Here is a 25,100-nt window from a genome sequence, read left to right as displayed (position 1 = left end):
TGTAATTTAAGAGCAACAGTGAGGGGAAGATTTTCAGAGAATAATTTAATTTCAGTCTGTTTCACACAAACAACTATCGTATGACTTCAGAAGACTTGGAATTTAGCGCACAAGTGCTTTTAGTCATTTTTGAGCTTGACAGCTACCTGGTCAACATTCACTTGCATTTTATGGAGAAGAGCAGCATGAACATCCTGCCTAACATGTCCTTTTGTGGTCTATGAAAGAAAGAAGTCATACAGATTTGGAACAACATTAGGGTGAGTAAATGATTAAAGAACTGTCCTTTTTTGGTTGATCTGTCCTTTTTAAAGTAAACATGATGAGCAGAGTTTCCCCAAGTTTAAACCGAGTGTAAACAACTGAAGACATCAACTTGCCCTATGTATATAAAACACACATGAGATCTCTCAGACCCTTGGTCAAAACTAGCACCAGGAAGGGAAGCAAGCATCAGCCTTTATGAAATGTTCCTCCTCATACCAGCAAAAAAAGGTCCAAAATATGCAGCTATTAATTTTCCTAACTTCATCCCTTCATCACAATTTTTTGTTTTTGTTTTTGTTTTTTCAGTTTTGGATGTTATGATGGGGGCGGATGTAAAATTGATGTGCTAGAGCCCTTGGGTGCTGGTGTGTGGCTTCATCATAGCTGTACTTTCACAACAAGGTTGCCTCCAGTCACATGGGAAACAGACCTTTTCAACTGCAATATCTGTTGTATCATGTCAACAGAACATGAAAAAAACAAAAACAAAAACAAAAAAAACAGGAAATAAATAAATAAAAAATGTATAGATCAAAATGCAGCAACTACTTATTCCCTACTTATTAATAACAGTATAAACATAAACTATGTACTCCTTGGGTAGTTTGTATAAGCAACACTGAAAGCACAGAGGACAAATTGTACTTTTTTTTTTTTTTTTTCAGTGATTTCAAAAGGTAAAATGTTGTTTTAGAGACATTAAGAAATCGCTTAAAGGAACAGTTCACCCAAAAATGCAAATTCTCATAATTTACTCACCCTCATGCCATCCCAGATGTAAATGACTTGCTTTCTTCTGCAGAACACAAATTAAGATTTTAAGAAGAATATCTCAGCACTGTAGGCCCATACAATGCAAGTGAATGGGTGCCAACACTTTGAAGCTCCAAAAATCACATAAAGTCAGCATAAACTAATCCATATGACTCCAGTGTTTTAATCCATATTTTCAGAAGTGATATGAAAGGTGTGGGTGAGAAACTTCACATTTTCACAAGATCAATTTCACATTTTTCTTCTGTTTTTGGTGATTCACATTCTTCATGCATGTCACCCCCTCCTGTGCAGGGAGAAGAATTTCAAGCAAAAAAGGACTTCAATATTGACCTGTTTCTCACCCTCACCTTTCATATCAATTCTGAAGATATGGATTAAAACACTGGAGTCGTATGGATTACTTTTATGATGTCTTTGTGATTTTTGGAGCTTCAAAATTTTGGCACCCATTCACTTGCATTGTATGTACCTACAGAGCTGAAATATTCTTCTAAAAATCATCATTTGTGTTCTGCAGAAGAAAGAAAGTCATTCACATCTGGGATGGCATGACGGTGAATAAATGATGAGAGAAATATTAATTTTTGGGTGAACTTTCACTATAAAAGCATAATAATTTAATGTGGATCTTATAGGATATACAGTATAGTTTCAGATTCAAAATGCTCTTTGAATTCTGTTGTACTATTCTAGTCTCTTTGGCTTTGTTCAGACAGGCAGCAGAAATGTGTGGTTTGAAATCTGACTAAAATCAGATGGAATCTATATCAGTCTGAATGGTCAGATCGGATTTCAAGTAGTTTTATTCGTCAATTGGGACGTGACACGCATTTAACACAAAACAAGCAGGTCAGTTGTATGCGAAAAAGTCATTCACCATAAAAATGATGCTTACATCATTACTATGGCAAGGTACACCAGATATTGACTATGCCATATAAATGAACAGATTAGATTTCTTCACTTGCAAAACTACAGTGCAAAATTTGTGTGCAGTGTGAACAAAGCCTTTCTCTGTTTTACCAATAAAACCAAGTTGTTGGAAGTGCATGTATACATGTATATACTTATATAAACATAATATGGACAGTGAATAAGAGAGGAATCATGTGACAGACAATGAACTGACCACAATAAGTGCTGTTGTGTTTGCATGTGTATAAGTTAACAAGCTGGTGTTGGTATTATGTAGACGGTGTCATATACTTGTGTATCAGAGCCACATTTACAGTGCCAGATTACTATTGCCAACTGAGCTGAGCTGCAAAACCAAATGATACATCTCTGTGGTGACATCACGCTGGACTAAATAAGTAATCTTTACTCCATCCTGGTCATCCTTTGCAGCATGCGAAAAAGCCCATCGTGAAAAGACGTCCATCCTTACATGACCAGTGTACTGTAACAACTTCTCAAGAATAACAAAACCACACTTGAGTGCATCCAGCTTGTTGATCTCCTGCGGTTGGTTAATCTGCACTGGAGTGGATGTGGTATTTGTTATTTTTATTACTTCTTACTTGAACCTGTGAGGTCAGGGAAAAAAGGCGAGAGGAAAAGAGCTCTTCACCTGTCGGAGCTAAAATGAAGCATTTTGCAGAGTTTTAACACTCGCTGCTCAGGCATGCGGCAGCTTTTTTGTTGAAAACGGTCGACCCTCTCTAGACAACTGCATTGTGAAACTGTCGATTAATGTATGGCTCTCGTATGAATGCAGTTTAATTCCTGCTCATGCAGTCTGGTGGGAATGAGGGTTGCGTTGCCTGAACAGATGTTTTTTACAGCCGGTTCTGCCGTCAGCTTTGATGCGAGTCTATGCCGTTGGATTTTAAGGAACGTAGTCTTTATACTTTATTGTGTAGAAGTCAGATATACACACAAACAAAAAAAAAAAAAAAATGGAGGAGGAAATGGCATGTAAAAAAACCCCTTTTTGGTAGCAATTCCTATGACAAAAAACACTGAGTTCTCTGCTTAAATCTTAACTGCTGGTTTTGCTTGTACTGACGCATCCCTGAACAAAATGTCCTATTGGTAAACACACATATAAAACCAGAGATATAAAATCTCTCAGTTGTAGGAGAAATTGCTCGTGACAGTACAGCTAAAAGGGGTAGTTGAAAGTCTTTTTCATCCATTTGGCCTCCCATACCTTGTATTTTTTGCATTGATGAATTCCCACTCGAGGGAGCTGTCCAGTCACCCTTGATTTCTTAAAACGAACCCCTGTGGCGTTACATTCTTTAAAGAGACAGGGCTAAAACTGGGTTTTCTGCCTGTCCAACACTTAACCTTTAGAAAAATGAGCAGGAAAAAAGTGGAAGTGCCCATAGAAAAAGAAACACTCCCCTGTTCAGTTTTATAGCACTCCCAAAGTCTCAAAATGAGCTTTCTTCTCTTTTAAAAGGAGCTTGGACAGGGGCTGATCCTGCCATTGCTGGTCCTTCAGAAACTGACAAGAACGTTAATGAGCAGTACATCAAAAACAAACAAAGAGAGATGGAACACATAACAGTTTTTACTTTCTTGCTTTTTTTTTTTGTTGCAGTGTAAAGCAACTCGCCTCAAAGGGAGAGCTGGGAATCTGCAAAAAGAGACAGAAGTGCGTCCATTGGGTTTGGAGGGAATGCATTGGGGTTTGAACCCAGGTCCACGCAGGTTCAAGATGAGGCAGGGTGGGGCTGTGGTCAGTAACAAAGAGAAGGGAAGTTTTGAATTATGCTATGCATGCAAAGGAAGCCCGCCCAGTTTTTCATGTCCCAGCTATCACAGCTGTTTCAGTCCACAAATCTCTGGCAGGCTTTCTTCCAGCGACAGGCAGTGCACCACATGTCTCTGTTCTCCATGCCGTACACCTTACGACACTTCTTCCCCTCACCGCGGGACTTCTTACTGCACGGCAAGAGAGAAAAATATGAGTTGCGAAAAAACACACGAAAGCAACTTTTCACAAAACAACTAGTCCCGCGTCCAAATATGCATACTTCTATATGTACATCAAGAAAGTATTAATTGTGGTTAAATTGTACTCGTTTAATAAAACCAGAGTAAATTATTTTCGCATTTGTTATTATAACGTCACAGATTAAGGTCACAGGACAATGCCCACGTTCCCGGTTGAAGTATGTCCAGGAATGTATTCAAACTGTATGCAAACCTAAAGAATGTACTTTTTAACAGCCGAGAACAATGTTCTTCAGCAAATGCAGTACATACTCAGAATTTTTCACCTGTTTGCCAGGGTGTTGCTATGCAGTTGTTAATATTGGTATTTATGCTGCATTCACATCCTGTAAGAAGTACTGTAATTACAATATAACAATTCGGAGATTCTACTCGGAGCTTTTCACACCCTCGCACTGAGAAATTATTTGTTTCCATGGCAAAGCTCACAACGCCAAAAGGCATCCTCGTGTGGCTTTGTTATTGATGACAGCTAAATATTTAATCGCTACATTATTTCACCACTATATGTTCTTGCAAAATGTTTAAGAATAAGCGCACCAGGATAAAACGCCGTAAGAAACAGAAATACGTTTCCTTGAACTGTTTTTACTAGGGATGTGCACGGTTACCGTTTTTAACATTCGGTTAACCTCAAGATTTTACAAATGGTTATTCGGTTTTTCGTTGGGAGTCAGGATGCGAGAATAAATAACTTTTGGTGCAATGGAATTTTCTCAAACACCACCCAAAATAGCAGCAAATAAAGTGCACAGTGAGCTATGAGCTTTAATAGCACAATAAATAAAATCTCACATTAAAGTAAAAAACTAAAGGAAATAAACAAACTGTCACTGCCTGTATATGCGCTCTGCCCGGTCAGGTTAACATTTCTGTGAGATAGCAAATGCAAGTATTGTCATGTGTAGGGATGGGATGATATGGTTATCTCACGATTCAGTTCGATATATGATATGAAGTACACAATTTGATATTGTCTCAATTTGATATGATAACACTTAAATGACAAAGTATGGCAGAACATTGTGTTTATTTTTTGAAAAATGTTTGAGCAAAATGCACATTATACTTTCTCATCAAAATGAAGTTCTTTAAAACACAATATAAATGCTCAGTTTAAATAATAAGAGTTGCTCATATACCTTTCACTATAAGATCACAAACAAATAAGCCTTCAAAAACTACATTCAGGCTGATCAGGTGCAGAACAAGCAATAGAACTGAACAGAACTTGTCCTGAAAAAGTGCGTGAAAGTGTACATTTAATTACTAATTTGTTTGTCTTGATTATTTTAATTACATTTTACCTTTTTAAATATATAAAAAGAATACTTTCAATTAATATTATCCTTGAAATTGTACATATAATAATGATATGAGCTGTCAGTGTTTGAAATAATGTGTACAATTTACAAGTAATAACATTAAGTTTACATTCATTTGTATAACAAGCGCTATAATGGTACTGTCACTTTAAGAGTTTAACGCGCATCTCACAGACTCACACAGATGTTTATGTTCATTCATTAATGAGACAGAAGTCTCGGTTTTTCAGCGCATCCATGCTATTTGTTATTCGAATGAATATTTATTGTTACTTTTGTAACCGACTGTTAAGAACAGAGAGTATATTAAAAGACTTTATTCAATGAAAGTGGAGTGCGGCATCTCATCTTTGGATAATCTCAAGCACTTGTCAACAAAACAAGGCGATTCCAGTACTTACATTTCTAAGAGCTAAATTCAGACACTTTAAGCAATTAAGGACTTTGTGTGAACTCTGTAAACAGTGTAGAAAAAAGTGCAGTATGGGTAAAATCAAAAGAGATTATCATGTTTGATGGGTCATTTCATTCATAATCACACGGACAGAAAAAATGTTTCAAATTTCTAAATATCGAGTTTTGCCTCTATATGGTTTGTCATTTTCTGGGTTTGCGATATATTGAAATTCGATATATCATGCCATCCCTAGTCATGTGCGTGGAGTTACACTGCTGTTGTTAAATGACCTCTATGGGATGCTTTGTTTTTTTAAATGGTTTAAAATTAAATAGCATTAAACTTTGCTAATTATTGTATGCAAGTATGCACACCAGAGCAAAAGTCTTACCATTTATCAAGCGCTGAAACTTTGCTCGGTAATAAAAACCTGGAATCATGTTTAATACTGTCACAGTCACATGAAGTCTTCTTCGCGACATGAACTTCTTCAGAGCGCAAGCACAACAAATCAAACTAATGAAACGGAATGCGGGTGTCTAAAAATGTGGCGATCGAAAGAAAATACAGTGAGATTCAGTGCAAAGACGTCTGTCCAGCGCGTGTTAACGGTATATAGAAAAACAGCGCAGATGCACATAAAAGCATGTGTGAACAGCCCCTTACTCACCCTATTCTTGAAAAACTGAACCGAACCCAACAGTTTGTCAGGTCCCGTTGGGCTTGGGTAGAAGACCTCTTATTGCACATGTAGAATAACCGAATATTGATTGTGGTATTCGAATAGTGGCGCGTCGAACGGTTAACCGAATGTCGACCATCCGTGCACATCCCTAGTTTTTACATGACATCACGACTGACAAGTCGGAGCTTTCAAAGAATTCCGTTCTAATTAAGAGTTCCCCAAGGACGTCAAAGTTTCTCCCAAGTTGGAATCTCATTACGGTAATTCCAATATGGAATGATCGCACCATTAGTGCAATTGCTATGGCTTTGCAATATGGTTGCATACTGTCCCAAGCCAAAAGAGCCCACTCAATGCAAGTCCATAGGACTATTTCTTCTGTTTTATTATCTGCCAGACAAATTTTTTTTTAAAGTCTGATCACTTACAAAAGTAAAAGCACAAAGCTCTCCTCAACAAACTGCACGATTTCAGGTATCATTCATGTTGGTAGCACAAACAGTGTGGAACAAGTTAAACTGAAGTTAAATACTTAGTGTACGGGGTGTAGAATAACCCCTAACCATAAATCTGATAAATAATAATAGCGATTTTTGCCTTAGTAAACACCATACATTTTCACTCAGGTCCATTCATTGTTTCCATAATTGACATTTCAAGTACCAAGTTCAGAGAAAGACTGGAAGGAAATGCACATACACAGTAAACACTAATGTCTTGCAGCCTGTATGTGTTGAAGATACACAGGTGTGCAGTAACACTATAATGTACCTGAGTGAGCCTGCAGCTCGAGGGGGAGATGAGAGCACTGCAATAGTTTGAGAGCGCTGTTCCCCGAAGCCCTGAGTCCGAGTGTGAGTGGGTGAGGCCTGCAGTCATGGAAAGAGTGTTAACACCCTTCAAACATAAAAATCCCTAAAGCACAATTTAAAGAGACAGTGCATGCAAAAAATGGTGTCTGCTTGGCTTGTTTTGTGAGTGTTTGGCTATTTGATTATGTAGCAATGATGAGATATTTGTCAAGCTGATAAAAACACCTATGTCTGTGGTTGGCATGGTTTGAAGGTTGCATTCACAAAGATGTGAGGGGATTAGATCTCACATTTCAGAATGTGGTTGAAGCAGTACAATACTGATCTCATGGATATGTGTGCTAATATGTGCAACCTAATAGCTTTTACTGTCAATCAAATGAGGGGCCAAACTGTGTGTAGATCTAGATGTTTATAAAGAGAATATCGCTCAGAATTCTTGTGCATGTGCACAAGGGGCCTTAGACAATAAAATAACTGGCACTTTGCTGTCCAGAAGTGTGTGCATGTGTGTACTCACAGAGGTGCCAGTGAATGTAACAGGCGGGGACTGCCAGGAGATACTGAAACTGTTGCTGGAGGGGGTGAAGCCGGTGGAGCTGGTGGAGGGGATGGTGACTGGGGCAGTGGCCTGTGGAGTGATAGGTGGGGCTACAGTCACACTGATCTAGAGTCAGTCTCTATTTGGGTCCGGGATTGAGACTGGGCTATACAAGTTGGCATGGTATATTAGATGAAAGTAATAAGAATTTTAGGACTGTATAATGCTTAAGCACTTAAAGCTACACTACGTAACTTTTGGCCCTTTAGCGGTTAAAAAATAAAACTGCATGTGTCTTGCGGAAGAACATTGTTTTGGTAATGACACAAGTTGTGCTTCGGCTCTGTGTGGATGAATGTGGTTTGAGGCACCGGTGTACACATGAATACAGGACATCTTATCAGAGCGAATGGACAAATAAATAATGAAAGAAAGGAAAAGACGTATATCTGAAAACATGTCACCTGAGCAGGTAAGTGCCATATCTTATGCAGTTGTTTTGACATGGAAACACTGATGTTTTGAAATAAATGACATTACAAAAGTTAGGCAATGTTCATTAACATTAGACATAACGATTGCTAGTCTGATAAGGTCAAACGTTGTAAAGTTTGTAAACTGCAGGATATTCTGGCCAAATAGACAATGATAGTAACTAATTTATAGATTGTCATTGTTACCAACCAGTGGGCAACATAATTTCAAGACTCACATGTCCTTGGCAAGCCTAATGCCTTCATTTAGTGAACTATTTCTTTAACCTTCTTCCTTCTGTACATGTTGAACCTAAAGGAAGTGTTGTTTGTTTACACTAATGTAAGTATTCAGGGGAACATGTGCAATTTATCATCACTGAAGTGATATGACCTTTTCATACTGCGTTTCAGTGTATTGTGAGCAAGGAATGGTTGTATTTACAATCTGACCTGCAGAATCTCTGTTGTGAGTCATATGGAGGCCAGCTAACATGAAATATTTAGTTTTTGCAGACTGCAGAAATACAGAGGATGGAAATAGGAGGGATTTTTCTATGTTGTGAAAGTCCTAAAATGTGGTCCTTAGTTTATATTATTTGCATTATTGCTCTTTCTATAGTAATTCATATACATTTTTGTCTGGTGGGTGTGTTTTGAGGGAGTTAATGTACATGGACAAAATGGCTTCAGAGTGAAACAAGTGATAAACTGTATGTAAATGTTCAGAGGACAAACTGATCATGATAGAATAAGGGTATGAATGGGCGGTACCTGGTAGGCGTGGTCTGTATGCACTAAGTAGAGTGCACTGGGAGCTGAGCGACTGAGAGGGGTGGTGGTGCTGTTCTCACTCTTCGTCCCGTTTGTGCCGTCCGGCTGTCTCTGGTCCAGGACCGTTGGGGGAGACAGCACAGTTGGGGAAACAGGAGACAGACTGCTCAGGCCGTCCGCCACAGAGTCTGTGTTGAGTTTAATCTCTGTGTAGTAGAAATCTTCCTCACCATCACTGCACTCTGAGTCACAATTACGCCTGAAGAAAAATTATTGTAACATTTTATACTAGTAGGATGGCATAGTATTGTACAATGTGGTAAGGTATCACATTGCAGAGAGAGGTATATGCTACAGCATTGTATATTATGGTATTGTATAGTATAATGTAGAACAGTATAGTGCAGAATGCTACAGTACAGTGGACTATAGTACAGTATGCTTCAGTATAGTGGAGTATAGTATAGTATAATTGAGTATGCTATAGTATAGTTATGTTACAATATAGTGAAGTGGAGAATAAAATAGTAAACTATAGTGTAGTACAGTATGATACAGTATAGTTATGCTACTGTATGGTGCAGTACAGTAACATGGACAATTGTATAATGTAGTATGCTACAGTGTAGTGAAGTTGACAATAGTATAGTATGCTAAAGTATAGTGAAGTGGACTATTGTATATAAAGTATGCTACAGTGTTGTTATTAAAGTACACGTACTTTAAAATAAAGTGCAACAGAGTACAATATAGTACAGATTAGTATAGTATATTTTAGTATGCGACATTATAGTGAAATAGACTATTGTAAAATATGCTACAGTATAGTGAAGTAGACTATAGTAAAGTACAGTATAGTATACTACAGTATAATTATGCTACAGTTCAGTGAAGTGGACTATAGCATAGTTTGCTACAGTGTAGTTATGCTACAGTTTAGTGGAGTACAATGCCGGCTTGAAAAATACACGCAGACTTTATTATTCAACTTAAACACAACATAAAACTTTGCTTTTCAGCAGAACATGGACACACAGACAGACACACACACAAACACAGCTCCTTGTGTCTCTCTCTCTCTCTCTCTCTCTCTCTCTCTCTGGTATCCCCGGCTCCTTCTTATCTCTCTCTCCTGCTGATTGGGGCAACTCAGCGCCAGGCGTGCACCCTCACGGTCTGGCCATGCCCTCCTCCTCATCACATATAGTTAGTATGCTACGGTATAGCTATGCTACAATATAGTGAAGTGGAGAATAGTATAGTACAGTATAGTGTAGTATGCTACAGTAAAGTGGAGTACAGCATCTACAGTATTGTTATGGTACAGTGTATTAAAGTGGACTTCAGTATAGTTTGCTACAGCACTGTTATGCTACAGTATAGTGGACTATAGTGTGGTAAAGCATGCAAAAGTACAGTTATGCTACAGTATAGTGAAGTGGGCTAGAGTATAGTAGAGTATGCTACAATATAGTTACAGTCCAGTATAGTGAAGTGGAGAATATTATAGCACAGTATAGTATACTGTGGTGTGCTACAGTATAGTTATGCAACAGTATAGTGAAGTGGAGAATAGTATTTTGCAGTATAGTGTAGTATGGTACAGTATAGTGAAGTGAAGAATAGTATTGTGCACTATAGTGTAGTATGGTACAGTATAGTTATGCTGCAGCATAGTGAAGTGGACTTTTGTATAGTACAGTATAGTAAGCTACAATATAGTTATAGTCCAGTATAGTGAAGTGGAGTATAGTATATTACAGTACAGTCAGCTATAGTACAAGTCCCACCAGGATTTTGCTGCACTTTTTCTGATTTTTGCAGCTGAAAATGACTGAATTGCTGCGGCTTTTCTCAAATTTTGCGATGCAATTTGCTGCATTTGGGGTTGTTTTGCAGTGAAAACTCACAAATCATCATTATATACCTTTGTAATTGTGTTATTTACATTGTAAATGCAATTATATGTAATATTTTAGTGCACATTAACTGAATATGCAGTTAGCAAGAAAAAAAGTATTGCACACAAAAATAGGCTACCATACATTTAGGTGAAACCTATGGGTATTGGAAGACCCTTAATTATTTTTGTTTTAAAATTTTCTGCCTCAGACAATGCAAGAAAACTTAGTTTCTTAGACTTAGTCGAAGTTTAAAATAGACGTGCAATAAACTAAAACTATCAATGAGGATTCATTAGGCCTGTTGCAATCTGATATTGAAAACTGATATATGGCCATATACAAACAAATACAATTAGAGTTCATATATTTGAGCATTTATGTACAAATTTAAATTCCACAAGTGCTTCAAAGAAATGTTACATATATGAAAATTGCCATTTGTGTCATATTTTGAAATATACTGTATGTATAAGTGACCTTTTTATATCAGTAAAAAACATTTATTTTCAGTATATAAGTGTTTAGCATAAATTGCCATTTTCAGATTCATAACCTACTGAATTAAGCACTTTAAATTCTAATCACATTTTATAACACAACTAATGGGGATTTTAAGTGAATGTTAGGGTTTCTGTGTATAAACGCAGGTTTTGTGCCTCATTGCAGCACTCAGTGTGAAGATTAAACGCTAGCTGTGATGTATGTGGCATGTGTGCAGTCTGCTGTCCCGCAAAAGTTTAGACAAGGATTTTGATAGTTAACGGAAAACGTGGAGGAGACGAGGCAGAGATGCTTACACTGTTACTATGGAGATGATACAAATGGCAGCCGTGCATTTAGATGTGTTGCGACTGCTTCAAGCTTTTCAAGCATTTGTTTTGCCACTGTCAAACATGAAGGAAAGCGATGGGATTCCCTCAGATTTACATTTTTGAGGAAAATTTGCGGAAATTATAAAAAATGGCAAGCTACCGCAAAAAAACGTGGAGATTGGATGAATTTGCAAGAATTCTTGCGATCGCAAAATCCTGGAGGGACTGTATGGTGGAGAATGGTATAGGATGATATTGTAAAGCAGAGTGTATTTTATGGTATTGTACAGTGTTGGTGTTGAACAGTATAAGATAATGTGCAGTTAATGTTACAGGACAGTTAAATTGAGCACTGTATCCTACAGTAAAGTGTAGTATAGTATATTGTGGTATGGTGTAGTGTGGTATTGTATTGTATATATTGTATATCTTGTTGTGCTGTATGTTATAGTATCTTGAAGTGGAGTATAGTGTGATATACTAAAAAATACTATTATCAATGTTTCAATAGCTACGTAAGGTATAAAACATAGGCTACTGTAAGTTTCTCTTGTTCTTTCACTGAACCGTACTTCACAACTTGAAAAGAAAGATAAGATATTCTCTAAAATCCAACTGCTATCTCCCAGCAGTACTGACATTTTTGTGGTTTAATTAGACATAAAAGTGAGAGTAACATAAACCTTCCTTCATGATCATGTGGCCTTGCCTGTCATTACTTTCTGCCCAGCAGCAGCAGAGTATGTGTTGTGATAATCCTGCTGGAATTACTCTCATGTTTTGACACTGAATCAGGAGCAGCCTGCTGTCTCTTATCTCATACTATAGGCTCTCCAGACTTCACTGTGATGAATGTCAGACCAAAGAGTCTGTATAAAACTATAAAAATGAGAATGTGTTTCTACCTCAGAGTACATGAAATTAGTGGTGAGGCCGATAAATCGGCCAATATTCTGAATGTTTTAATAATCGGCATCGGCCGATACATTTTCCAGTTTGGACGATTTATTTCTTGAGTGCAGCGAGAATCGCGTGCTTGCATGTGAAGCGACTGAGACAAGTATACGACCAGTCACGGTTCATTTTGTTGTTACGTGCCATTGTGTTCCTACAATAATTGACCGGTGTGCAACACAGTGTCATTTAAACAGTCCGCATATCAGAGCCGTGGCAGACGCGTTTGAGCTCATAATGTTAAAGTGCTCGCCTATTTCATTCTCCCTCTCCTCAACAGTTCCATGTAACTTTTAACTGTCTTTTCAAATGATAAAAGGCAAATATCAGTAAAACTAATATCATATACCGTCTGCAAATGTGCACATATCTCAAATAAACAGATGTAATAAACCAACCTCACACAAGTTGAGCAGATCCAGCATCCTGTGGAGCGCTCATAAATCTTCCTCTGAAGCACATATTCTAACAGCCTCTCCTCAACAGTTCCCTGTTCATTTTAATTTACTTTTCTAATGATAAAAGGCAAATATCAATAAAACTTCTATTATATACATCTACAAATATGCAGATATCTAATTTAAAAAGATGCAATTCACGAACCTCACGAAAATCCAGCGTTTTCTTCCCGTCGAGCTCTCATCTAATATCTTCCTCTGAAGCGCGTATTCTATCAGCCAGAATCAAAACTTCAGGATCAGGATCAAAAGTTCCTCTGATTCACAAATCATGATGGTCAGTCCATGACAATCCAAGCAGGCGATCCGGGCCATTTAAACTATCAGGAGATCCACACGAGCACGTGAGTGCAACTTCAAAATAAAAGCACTTCACGTGTACTATAAGTAAATGTCTTATTCACTATGCACTGTATGGAGGGTTCCCACGAATCCTTAAAATATCTTAAAATAAGTGTCTGGGTAGCTCAGCGAGTAAAGATGCTGACTACCACCCCTGGAGTCACAAGTTCGAATCCAGGGCGTGTTGAGTGACTCTAGCCAGGTCTCCTAAGCAACCAAATTGGCCTGGTTGCTAGGGAGGGTAGAGTCACATGGGGTAATTTCCTCGTGGTCGCTTTAACGTGTGGTTCTCTCTCAGTGGGGCGTGTGGTGAGTTGTGCGTGGATGCCACGAAGAATGGCGTGAAGACTCCACATGTGTAATGTCTCCACGGTAACGTGCTCAACAAGCCACGTGATAAGATGCGCGGATTGATGGTCTCAGACACGGAAGCGACTGAGATTCGTCCTCCGCCAACCGGATTGAGGCGGGTCACTACGCCACCACGAGGACTTAGAGCGCATTGGGAATTGGGCATTCCAAATTGGGGAGAAAAAATAAATGTTTTAAAATGTCTTAAATTCATTTTTCCAAATTTTAAGGTCATAAAAAGTCTTAAATATATTAAATGATACAACAAAAGTCTTAATTATCATTTAAAGAGGTCTTAAATTTGTGAGCGGAAAAACAGGAAAGACAAAAGAATACAATTTAATTAAATAAATGCATGCGCTGTGTCCTTCAAAGTGAAAACGCGGCACTGTTGTATTTTCTCTAAGCACGAGGAGGCTTGTGAGTGTTTCCAGCTGTTGCAGAGCAGTTCACAATCATTAAGCAATATCGTAAATTTATGACAAGCGATTACTAATGATCAACTGTTGATGATGATGATAATACAGTGTTGATGAAATATGACAATGTTTATATTGCAATACGTTATAGATTATTGTAGGAGTGCACATTTTATTTCCCTTATCTGTTTAAATGAGCAGCTGGAAGCAGTGAAGCGCAAACATTTCGAAATAAGAGTCCCCAGTGTATTTCAGCTTTTAAACTTAAAAGTTCCACATTATGAATCAAATATTTTTTCTTTCCCTTGGTGTTGATGTACCAAGTTTTATGATCTGTATCCATGACTGTAGATAAAGTGGGGTCCACTTGTGAAAATGCTTCTACTTTCCTAATTTATTAAAAATAAAAAACAAAAACATTACAAATTATAATTTCAGCATAACAATATGCATGAAAAGTTACATTGAAAAATGAACAGTTTTTGTATTTGCTTTGTCTCCCTTTTATCTTTGATGACAGAAAGCACTTGAGCTGGAATGGAGTTAGTGCAAAAAAGCATGATGATTCATGTTATTCAACATAATCTGAGAATTACTTCATTCCAAAACTGAAGCAAGGAAATCCAAACTTTTATACACAGTAGGACTGCACAACAATGGTTAAAATGATAGTCACAATGATTTTTCTCAAAATTTTAATGTGATTTGAACATTTTTATTTATTTATTGCACTTTCATGTTATCCCAAATCTAAAGAACATGGTATCACTGTATTTAAAAATAATAAAAAAAAAAAAAAAAAAAAAACAATAATTATAATAAATAAATAAAGAGGGACTTTGTGATGGGGTCTCCGCTCACTTTTCATTATTTTTGAATTCTGTAAACTTGAATATTATATTACTGCAATATAATCCTTAATTATAATTATTATTAACAATATTAATAGATTTCTTTAATTTCTTAATTTGCACACAGCATTGCTATAAAGTCTCGAGAGACATTTTTACTCCAATGAATGCCAGGGTCACTGTGCCTTACCCGAGGTGGATGGTTCGAATGTGCCTCTGGATCCCAGCAGCTGTGCTCAAGACTTTCCCACAGTTCTTCCACAGGCACTTGAACATGACCTTCATGGAGTTCTGTGAGAGATACAGGTGCACAGTGAGAACACTAATCCACATCAACTGGCAGACCTCTTCTCCCCAGCATTCAGAGTTTCACAATGGTCTGACATGGGGGGCCAGTGAAGAAAAAAGCCCTTTAATCTCTCTTTCCTTCCATTAAGCAGTCAGAGCTCAGAGACTCAGCAAGACGCCCATCCTCATGTCTCTCTTCCTCTAGTCAGAGGCCTGTAATTGATCGGCATTGAGAGTGACACTATGGTGAAGTCTTCAGAGCTCATGCCATTTTTCACACTATGCATCGGCACTAATTACAGAATAGTAATCTGAGAACTGTAGATTCTCCATCAAAACTGCGCTCAAGTTGAAAGCGCAACGGAGCATAAGCGAAGATGAAAGACTTAATACTTCGATCTCTCGGCATATGCTTTTATACTGGGTGTCATTCGGTAGTTTGTTTACCATTGTCGAGATGCTAATTTAATTTTCACAAGATAGCTATGTATTTGTCTGGCAAACAAAAGAGCTCCTTTCTGTTTAATCAACTCATCATGTCCCCAGATGACAACAGTGCCCCCGATTCCCAGTGTTATAAAGCAGCTTCTAATTAATAACAGAACTCAAATTGGCTGGTTTCCTTGTGTTGAAATCAACTAGAAGGCATTTGAAGGTCAAAGCAGCACACTTTGCCATTTGTCTTCAGTTTGGAAGGATTCTTTAGACAATGCTGCCAGGAATGACACTGGGATATGACTGATTGATGGCTGAGGAGGCAGCTAATGATTTCATACCAATTCCTACAAATTAATTGAATAAGGGATCGCACATGGCTGGAAATGAGACTGACGTAGTTGAATGCTTCATTAACGACTCCTCTCGCTCTTCACTAACATCTATGTCACTTCACTATGATCTATATTCTGGATGTCCCTTTAAAAAAAAGTATCCACACAGTATTAAAATACCATGGTAGTACAGTGTTTTTTTTTGTGCATGAACCATGGCTGTAGTACCACTGAATTTTGGGTAATGTTAGGTTACTTTTTGTAAGTGGTACCTTAGAGTACAATGTAAATACCATGATATACAAAATGGTAATCATTCAGTATCATGGATGGTATATATCAAAGTACCATGCTTTTACCATCTGATACAATCACTGTACCAAGTTACTTCCATGTTTTTTAGACATAATATCATGGTAATACAATTTTGAACATGGTACCATTGTAATTTCATGTTATTTGGAGATGTACCTTTGAGAATGGTATATGAAGAAGGTAATCATTCAGTACTATGGAATATATCAAACAAAAAAAATATATATGGTACCTATCAAATTACCCTCTAATAATATTATATATACACTACTGGTCAAAGGTTTTGAAACACTTACTCATTCTTTATTATAATATTTTTTTTTTGTTTTTTTTTTTTTCCACATTTTATAATAATAGTAAAGTCATCAAAACTATGGAATAACATAAATTGAACTATGGGAATTATGTTGTGACTAAAAATACAAAATAAATGAAAACTATGTTATATTTTATAAGTAGTCACCCTTTGCCTAGAATTTGCAGACATGTACTCTTGACATTTTCTCAACCAACTTCTTGAGGTATCACCCTGGGATGCTTTTTAAACAGTATTGAAGGAGTTCCCATCTATGTGGGGCACTTATTGGCTGCTTTTCTTTATTATTTGGTCCAAGTCATCCATTTCAAAAACTTTTTATTTTTATTAAATTTTAGTTTTATAATGAAATAAATTAATATGGTGGCACAATTATATTTTTGTCTTCATAACTAATTTCAAACATTTAAGCATACACCTTCAGATCAAAAGATTTTTAAGATCATGTGAAACATTTCAGTCAAGTGTTTCAAAACTTTTGACCGGTAGTGTATATATACATACAGTATATATATATATATATATATATATATATATATATATATATATATATATATATATATATATATATATATATACACACACACACATATATACATATATACACACATATATACATATACATATACATATATATATATATATATATATATATATATATATATATATATATATATATATATATACACACACACACACACACACACCGATCAGCCACAACATTTAAACCACCTGCCTAAAATTGTGTAGGTCCCCCATTGTGTGCCTCCAAAACAACGCCAAACCGCAATAGCACTCTGAGATGCTATTCTTCTCACCACAACTGTACAGACCAATTTACCACAGACTTTGTCAGTTTGAGTCAGTCTGGCCATTCTCTGCTGACCTCTCATCAACAAGGCGTTTCCGTCCGCAGAACTGCCCCTCACTGGATGTTTTTGGCACCATTCTGAGTAAATTCTAGAGACTGTTGAGCGTGAAAATCCCAGGAGATCAGCAGCTACAGAAATACTCAAACCAGCCCGTCTGGCACCAACAATCATCCATGCGATTATCTAATCAGCCAATCGTGTGTCAGCAGCGCAGTGTATAAAATCAAGCAGATACGGTCAGGAGCTTCAGTGAATGTTCACATCAACCATCAGAATGGGGAAAAAATTTGATCTCAGTGATTTCGACCGTGGCATGATTGTTGGTGCCAGACGGGCTGTTGTTGTTGCCATCCTGTACCTGTCCCGCAGGTGTGATATTCGGATGTACCGATCCTGTGCAGGTGTTGTTACACGTGGTCAGCCACTGCGGGACGATCAGCTGTCCTTCCTGTCTCCCTGTAGCGCTGTCTTAGGCGTCTCACAGTACGGACATTGCAATTTATTGCCCTGGCCACATCTGCAGTCCTCATGCCTCCATGCAGCATGCCTAATGCACGTTCACACAGATGAGCAGGGACCCTGGGCATCTTTCTATTGGTGTTTTTCAGAGTCAGTACAAAGGTCTTTAGCTCTTTAGTGTCCTAAGTTTTTATAACTGTGACCTTAATTGCCTACCGTCTGTAAGCTGTTAGTGTCTTAACGACCGTTCCACAGGTGCATGTTCATTAATTGTTTATGGTTCATTGAACAAGCATGGAAAACATTGTTTAAACCCTTTACAATAAAGATCTGTAAAGTTATTTGGATTTTCACAAAATTATCTTTAAAATACAGTGCCCTGAAAAGGGACGTTTCTTTTTTTGCTGAGTTTATATACATTGAATATATATACTGTATATGTAGAATATATACTGTACATACAGAAATGCATATTTATGTTTTACCATTAAAAGCATGGATAATAGCAGTGATAATGGAAACGAGGCAATGACAAACATCAGCACTGCTGTTGTGCTGGAGTCCTGAGAGAGAGACAGTAAGGGAGATTAAGGAGGCCTAATCATTCTCACAAATGAGGGAAGAGTGACAGAATCTGGGATGCACCTGACAACAGGCTAACAAATAGGAAGATAAAGTAGAATGGTCCCTGTGAATGGTCTAGTTCATTGATAACTTGTCTTTGTGAAGTCAAGAAAATGGTCTCTGTACATGCCATCATAATTTCTAGCAAAGGCACCCCCAAATGAGCCACATCCCAGAGAGGACAGTATGTAATTTAAAAGGTAAGAAATATGTATCCCAAGGGTCTTCCAATAATCCTCGGCCATGCTTGTTTTAGGACACATATCATGACTGAATATGTCAGTCTCACTTACTTTAAATTCGGGAACTATTTCTCACATGCACAAATATAAATATCCATACGTCTTACTCTCCATACATTTTCAAGGCATTTATGAGGCAGAAACACACTGTATATTAAGTGCTCACATATACTGAAAGATAGTACAAAGCACATGTTTCAAGCAAAATATTTCACATACAGAAGTTATTATCATAAATCAAAATTACTGATCAAAATTAAGCCAAAAAGTATTTGGACAATTTCTGGTTGTCAAACCATGTTCATAGTCAAACTACACCTGTGGTTATTCCCCAAGGGGACTTCAGCTAAAAATGACCATGGGACAGTTGGTTAAAAGTAATTGCAAAAACTGCTAAGCATCATTTGTTTGCAGATACCAACTGGTTTGATATTTTATAATTGAGCAATGACATACATACACTTTAAAGTGTGGCTTAAGTGTCAAAATACTTTATTGTATGGGTCTTTTTCTCACCCAAAACTGCATTTGCATTTTATTTTCAGGATCACAAACCATGCCAATTACATGGGTGGCAAGGTGCGCCCATTGTAAATCTATTATCTCTTCCATCATTTCTTCTTATACTGCTTTTTAATGAGTTATGCCTGATCAAATCTCCACAAGTGAAGGTGAGATGACAGTAGCTCACCTTGCGTTTGCGGGGGATGGGCTCGTCAAACAGCAAGCTGTTCTCGTCATGTTCATCGATGTTGTCGTCCGGTGGGCCGTTGAGGCTGGGCATGCGGAAGGGTTTGAAGCTATCAGCGGACAGGGGCGGGGACGGCGTCGAGGGGTTGGACTGGTCACTGGGTGCGCTCCAACTCCAGTACCCACTGCTGCTGTAGCTGGACGGGGTGAAGCCTCCATCCTTCCAAGAGCCATTCAGGCCTTCTGTACGGAGAGAACGGTTCATGGTTAGGTCATAAAAAGAAATTAATGTCAATAATAAGCATCAGCCAACCACATGTACAGCTTTAACGAACACTAAACATTTTAAATAAAGTGTAATGAGGAGTGAGAAAAGTAAGAAGATGAAAAAGAAGACAAAAAAGTCAGGATAGTTTATGAAACAATGAACTCTCACTATGCAGTGGTGCTGTAACACACTATCATATCAAAAATGCACTCTGAAGTTAAAATCCTAATTTTATTCCATAAAAGCCCTACAAAAGTTTTGTCTAAATGTGCCTTATCATGTTAAACAGGAATGTGACATCACAACCAGGAGCATTTTAACAAATGACCACCCATGTTTCCATATTAATACCTTAAGTAACTTGGATGGAGCGTTGTTAGAGCCCAAAAATTTTAATAAAACATTAGAACAGGACAATTACTTTTCAACATACCATTGCATTATTTTTATCAAATGAAGAGCTTCTATACTGATCCTCACAGCACAAATCTAAAAACCCAAAATTAGATTTAAAAAAAAAAGAAAAATAATAATAATTATTATTATTATTATTATTGTCAAATACCGTGTTGCACATTAGAGCATCATGGTATACTGTAAATGAAAGCAGTGATGAAATTTGCAACTTGTTTGTGAGACATTGCTAAAATAGAATGTAATTATTATTGATATACTATTATTATTATCATTATTACTACAACTACTACACTGAATATTACATTTTGCTCTCTACAGAAGTAATATTTTTCTGTCGCATTTTTTCAGTTTCACGCGTCTAGTTAAATGGGGCTTTTATTTTGGCATTTTACCGCACAAGTGGATGTTTTCGATGACTTCACTTCTCACCTCTGGAAAAGTGTTGCCAACTTAGCAAGTAAAAGACCCATCTAGTGACAATTGCAGTGAATTCTGTAGTCTCCTTTAGTGACATTCTTCCACATCTGGAGACACAAAAAACATCAGCTCTATCGTGAATGTTGTCTAATTTTTCTCGGTGTTCTAGCGCCCCCCTGTGTTTCAAGTAATATGACTGACCTGCATGCCATCAGCAGTTGGATTTATGTGCATACGGATATTCTATAAATCGAATGACTAACGAGCTTACGTGTTGTTGGTATTTGTTGCGACAATCTCAACCTCAATTCACATGCATGCTCTCCGTTTAGAAAAGAAAAGTCAGCCTACAGCGATAGAAGAGCATTGAGAAATGATCTAGCAGGGCAAGAGAGAGAAAGAGAGAGAGAATGAATATGAATCCCTGATCTATATAATAAAGTATAGAGATAAGTGATATGAACAGATGAGGTGTCACTGTCAAAAAGTCATCGTGACACAGTAACACAGGCACACGTAATCAGCATCACACAACAGATATGTAAAAAATAAAATAAAATAGATATATTACATATCTCCAAAACAGCTCCACATGAGGCATTATAAGGCATACAAATCCATGTTTAAAAATAAATAATAATAAAAAAAACATCCAACACTACACCGCTGTCTACCCCTGGTTACTATTGCTAGGATAATTTTGGACTTTGTCATTGTTCAATAATGCAGTTCAGTTACAAAACAAAACAAATAATAAATAAATAAGTAAAAATCCCCCACTGTCTGAATGTTTGACAAGTTCAATTAGTGACAGCTAAATGATTAGTATTTAAATACTAATTGATAAATCATTAGTTCAATTTAAAAAAGAAAACAATATGGTTCCACACCTTTAAAGAATTGCCATAGCTCTTTACACCAATTCACTTACATATGTCAATTGGACGTCATGCATAATAAATGATGTCATCATGTGATTTAGCTACTTTTATCGGCATTTCAGTGAGCCTTTGGCGACTTCCCATGAGAAATAGTTGGCGACACTGAAAGCTGTTCGCTGTATGGGCTAATGTGCTTATTAAATGGCTAAAGGCTATGTTTTAATTATAGAAATATATAGTATGCATGTGTTGCACATCACAGTGAATAAAGTGATCTCCTCTTCGTCATTTATACACATACAGATCGAACGTGATGTTAATGATGGAGTGGCTTCCCATGAAGCGCAGCTCATGCAAACCGTTTATTTGTTTAATTAGATCTCAGCCTTTTATAGTTCAAACACCACACTGGGACATTTTACGATTTTAATTTGATTAATTGTGCATTTATACAAGAATGTTATTCCGTGTTTTATTGTTAATTCCGTTTTTATGACTGGATTCCACAATTCCGTCCGTGTTTTCCGTAACACGGAAATCATAGGGCCCTATGTTGTTCCTCATATGGTAAACAAAGTTGTCAGCCAATCATAGTAGAGGTCATTTACATTCACATCTTAAAGGTACAGTAGTAGGGCAGAACAATTTGGACAAAAAAAAATACTGAAAGATATTGTGATTGCAATTTTAACTTCAATATGATTATTAATATTAAAAAATTGCAAGTGTTTACTTTTGACCAAAATTAAGTCATGGTCAAACATGCTCTACTGCCAATAGAAATATTGTTCAAGAAAGGGTGTTCACATTTGAGTCCTCATAAAAAAATTTAATTATATATATATATATATATATATATATATATATATATATATATAGCAAAACTTGGAGGGGAAAAAACCTTCACATTGTATCTGTTCACTGTGTATCTGTTTTCTGTCCATTTTGTGATTGGGTTTCAGCACACTTTTCATCATTATTTTTGGAACCTATCAAAATTACTCAAATGTATTTTGTTTGCAGATGATACAAATGTATTTTAAAAGAATTGAAGAAGATAAAAAAAAAAAATGGTTTGCCATAAATTGTCCTTAAATCTTGGGAAAACAAAAGTACATGGTATTTAGTAATAAAGAGATTAAAACAGATCGGCAGATAGAAATAGACTAAGTTTTCAGGAGCTATTATTGATGATAAATTAAGTTGGAAAGCACACATAAATCAAGTGAAATCAAAAGTAGCATCAGTTGCACTGTTGTATAAAGTCAAGTATGGGGTAACGCTTGTAAGACTTACACTCATCGAATTTTTATGCTTAAAAACAAAGCAATAAGAATTATCACTAGAAGTAATTATAGAGAACCATCAAATCATCTATTTGTAAAACTACAGATATTGAAATTTAGAGATCTGGTGGATTTCAATATTATTCAAATTACGTAAAAGTCATACAAGCATTTATTACCGAAAAATGTACAAAATATGTTTGTTATCAGAGAGAGTCACTATAATTTGAAAGGAATATGTATATTTAAGAAAAGTAGAGGACGGACTGATTTGAAAAACAGATGTATTACAATAAAGGAAGTAGAATTAAGTGGAATAAGCTTAATAATTAATTAAAATTGTGAAAAACAATTACATTTACGAGAATGTTTAAAAAATATGAAAGAATGGGTTAATAGTGATATTGTATCTATACATATATATTTATATAATTGTAAATGTGTTATGTATAGAAACTAAGCGGTTAAACAAACTGTATATTCTGTTAAGTTTGATTCATAGAATTTATTTGTTAGGATGAAGTTAAATTTATAAATGTTAGATTGCCATCTTGTTCTTCATTTTCTATTTTTTCTGTCTTCTATTTTCTTTGCTATTGTTTTTTATGTGAAAATGGACTGTTGATATTGAGGAGAGAATGGAGAGGTAAGAAGGGTAGGCATAATAAGCTTTTGCTTCAGCCTATTCCTTTTCAGCAATAATTAAAAGATACAGTAGCAAAATAAATAAATAAATGAAATGAAGGTATTATTAAGTTGTGAAATTATGGAAATATATTTGTGTATAATAATAATAATAATAATAATATATTATTATTATTATTACTATTATTGTTATAAAACAATACCATATTTTTGTAATAATTTCTTAACTTACATGTGGCATTGCCATGCAGTCCAGTTAAACCCTTAAGCCTTTATTTTGGCAGAACACAGTGTTATGAAATTAATTAAGATCTGGACAGTAACTGTTAGCGGCCAAACATACTTGGAATTATGCATACGTGCATTAGTGAATCTACAGCACTGTAAAAATAACGCGCTCAGCTCATTAGCCTCACACAGCAGCGCACATAGAGTAAGCACAGCGAGCAGCACGTGCAGACTATATATTTATTTAAACTAATGGCAGCACTTGAGGTTTGATAATCACACTACGTTTTATCGCGATTTCGATTTAATTAATCGCTCAGCACTATACAATAGCAAAAACAGCACGTTTAATTTGAACATGTGTCCTAACCAGATGCGATGCGATAAAGCAACAAGCGATAAAAAAAAATCAAGTCCCCAGCCCCGACCAACCTTATTGGTTGAACATCCTGCTCCACATAGCTGTATCTTAATCATAAATATGTTCAGATTGGCTGTTATTGTGCCGTAACGCACGTTTTGCATCATGTGGAAATGGTTGTTTTGGTGTGAGAAATATTGACTAATATTATAAGTTGACTTTAAAAAGAAAAAAAATGTAATTCAATAAAGTCTGATATGGTCCCTTTAAGTTATTATATAACAGGTTTAAGACAAGACCACAAAAAGCTTTCATAACAGCAGAGCCAGTACACTACTGTTTCATGTGACAGCTTTCAAGTGCATGTGATAATGAAAACAGGAAATTGAAGAGTGAAAAGTTTGCTTTCTCTGGAGCTCAAAGACGACAGTGTGAAAATAATTTCATGAGAGCTGTCATCATTGAGCTTGTGGTTTGAAGATACTTACCATTAACCTTTACAGGAGGACTCCGCACCAAAGGACTAGTGGACAGGCTGGTCAGCACCATGGCAGCTGTCACTTTGTCCATGTCTTCCTCCTCTGACTTTCTGTAAGATAAAGCAATAAACAAAGATTAATTTATTCAATTTAAATAAAACTTTTCTAACACTCAAAGTGCTTTACAAAGAGAGAATACTCTCAACCACCACCAGTGGAGAGGAAACAGAGAGTGATGTAGACAATCCATGTGTAAATGGGGATTATTAGGAGGCCATGATAGATAGAGGCCAGGACACCAGGGTTACACCCTAAGGGGTCGTTAAAAGCTAGACACAGCATCTTAAAAATGTGGCATTCATGCTTGATACTCTGAAAAATCTTTTGCCGCCACAATGGTAAAAAACATCCGTCTAGTGCCTGCATACATAATAAA

The 25,100-nt window shown here is 36.6% G+C and overlaps 1 protein-coding gene across 4 annotated transcripts in view; it reads right to left on the bottom strand.

Moving 5' to 3' along the window:
- Window positions 1-1,829: 1,829 nt before the first annotated feature.
- The window catches only part of LOC127421125 (zinc finger protein 704-like), an 83,729-nt gene continuing 60,458 nt past the window's right edge, over window positions 1,830-25,100 (bottom strand). For 3 of the 4 annotated variants that reach the window (XM_051663908.1, XM_051663907.1, XM_051663904.1), the window contains exons 3-9: window positions 24,674-24,774; window positions 19,684-19,925; window positions 15,297-15,397; window positions 9,016-9,274; window positions 7,748-7,858; window positions 7,187-7,284; window positions 1,830-3,936 (exon numbers count right to left, since the gene is read on the bottom strand). In XM_051663908.1, coding sequence (XP_051519868.1) covers window positions 3,822-3,936; window positions 7,187-7,284; window positions 7,748-7,858; window positions 9,016-9,274; window positions 15,297-15,397; window positions 19,684-19,925; window positions 24,674-24,774 — 1,027 coding nt within the window. In that variant the 3' untranslated portion in view covers window positions 1,830-3,821. The remainder of the gene's footprint in view (window positions 3,937-7,186; window positions 7,285-7,747; window positions 7,859-9,015; window positions 9,275-15,296; window positions 15,398-19,683; window positions 19,926-24,673; window positions 24,775-25,100) is intronic. The other variant, XM_051663906.1, reaches the window with a different exon arrangement.

Source organism: Myxocyprinus asiaticus, chromosome 30 (genome assembly GCF_019703515.2).
Source record: "Myxocyprinus asiaticus isolate MX2 ecotype Aquarium Trade chromosome 30, UBuf_Myxa_2, whole genome shotgun sequence".
Classification (NCBI taxonomy): domain Eukaryota; kingdom Metazoa; phylum Chordata; class Actinopteri; order Cypriniformes; family Catostomidae; genus Myxocyprinus; species Myxocyprinus asiaticus.
This window is presented reverse-complemented; position numbering and strand designations above follow the sequence as displayed.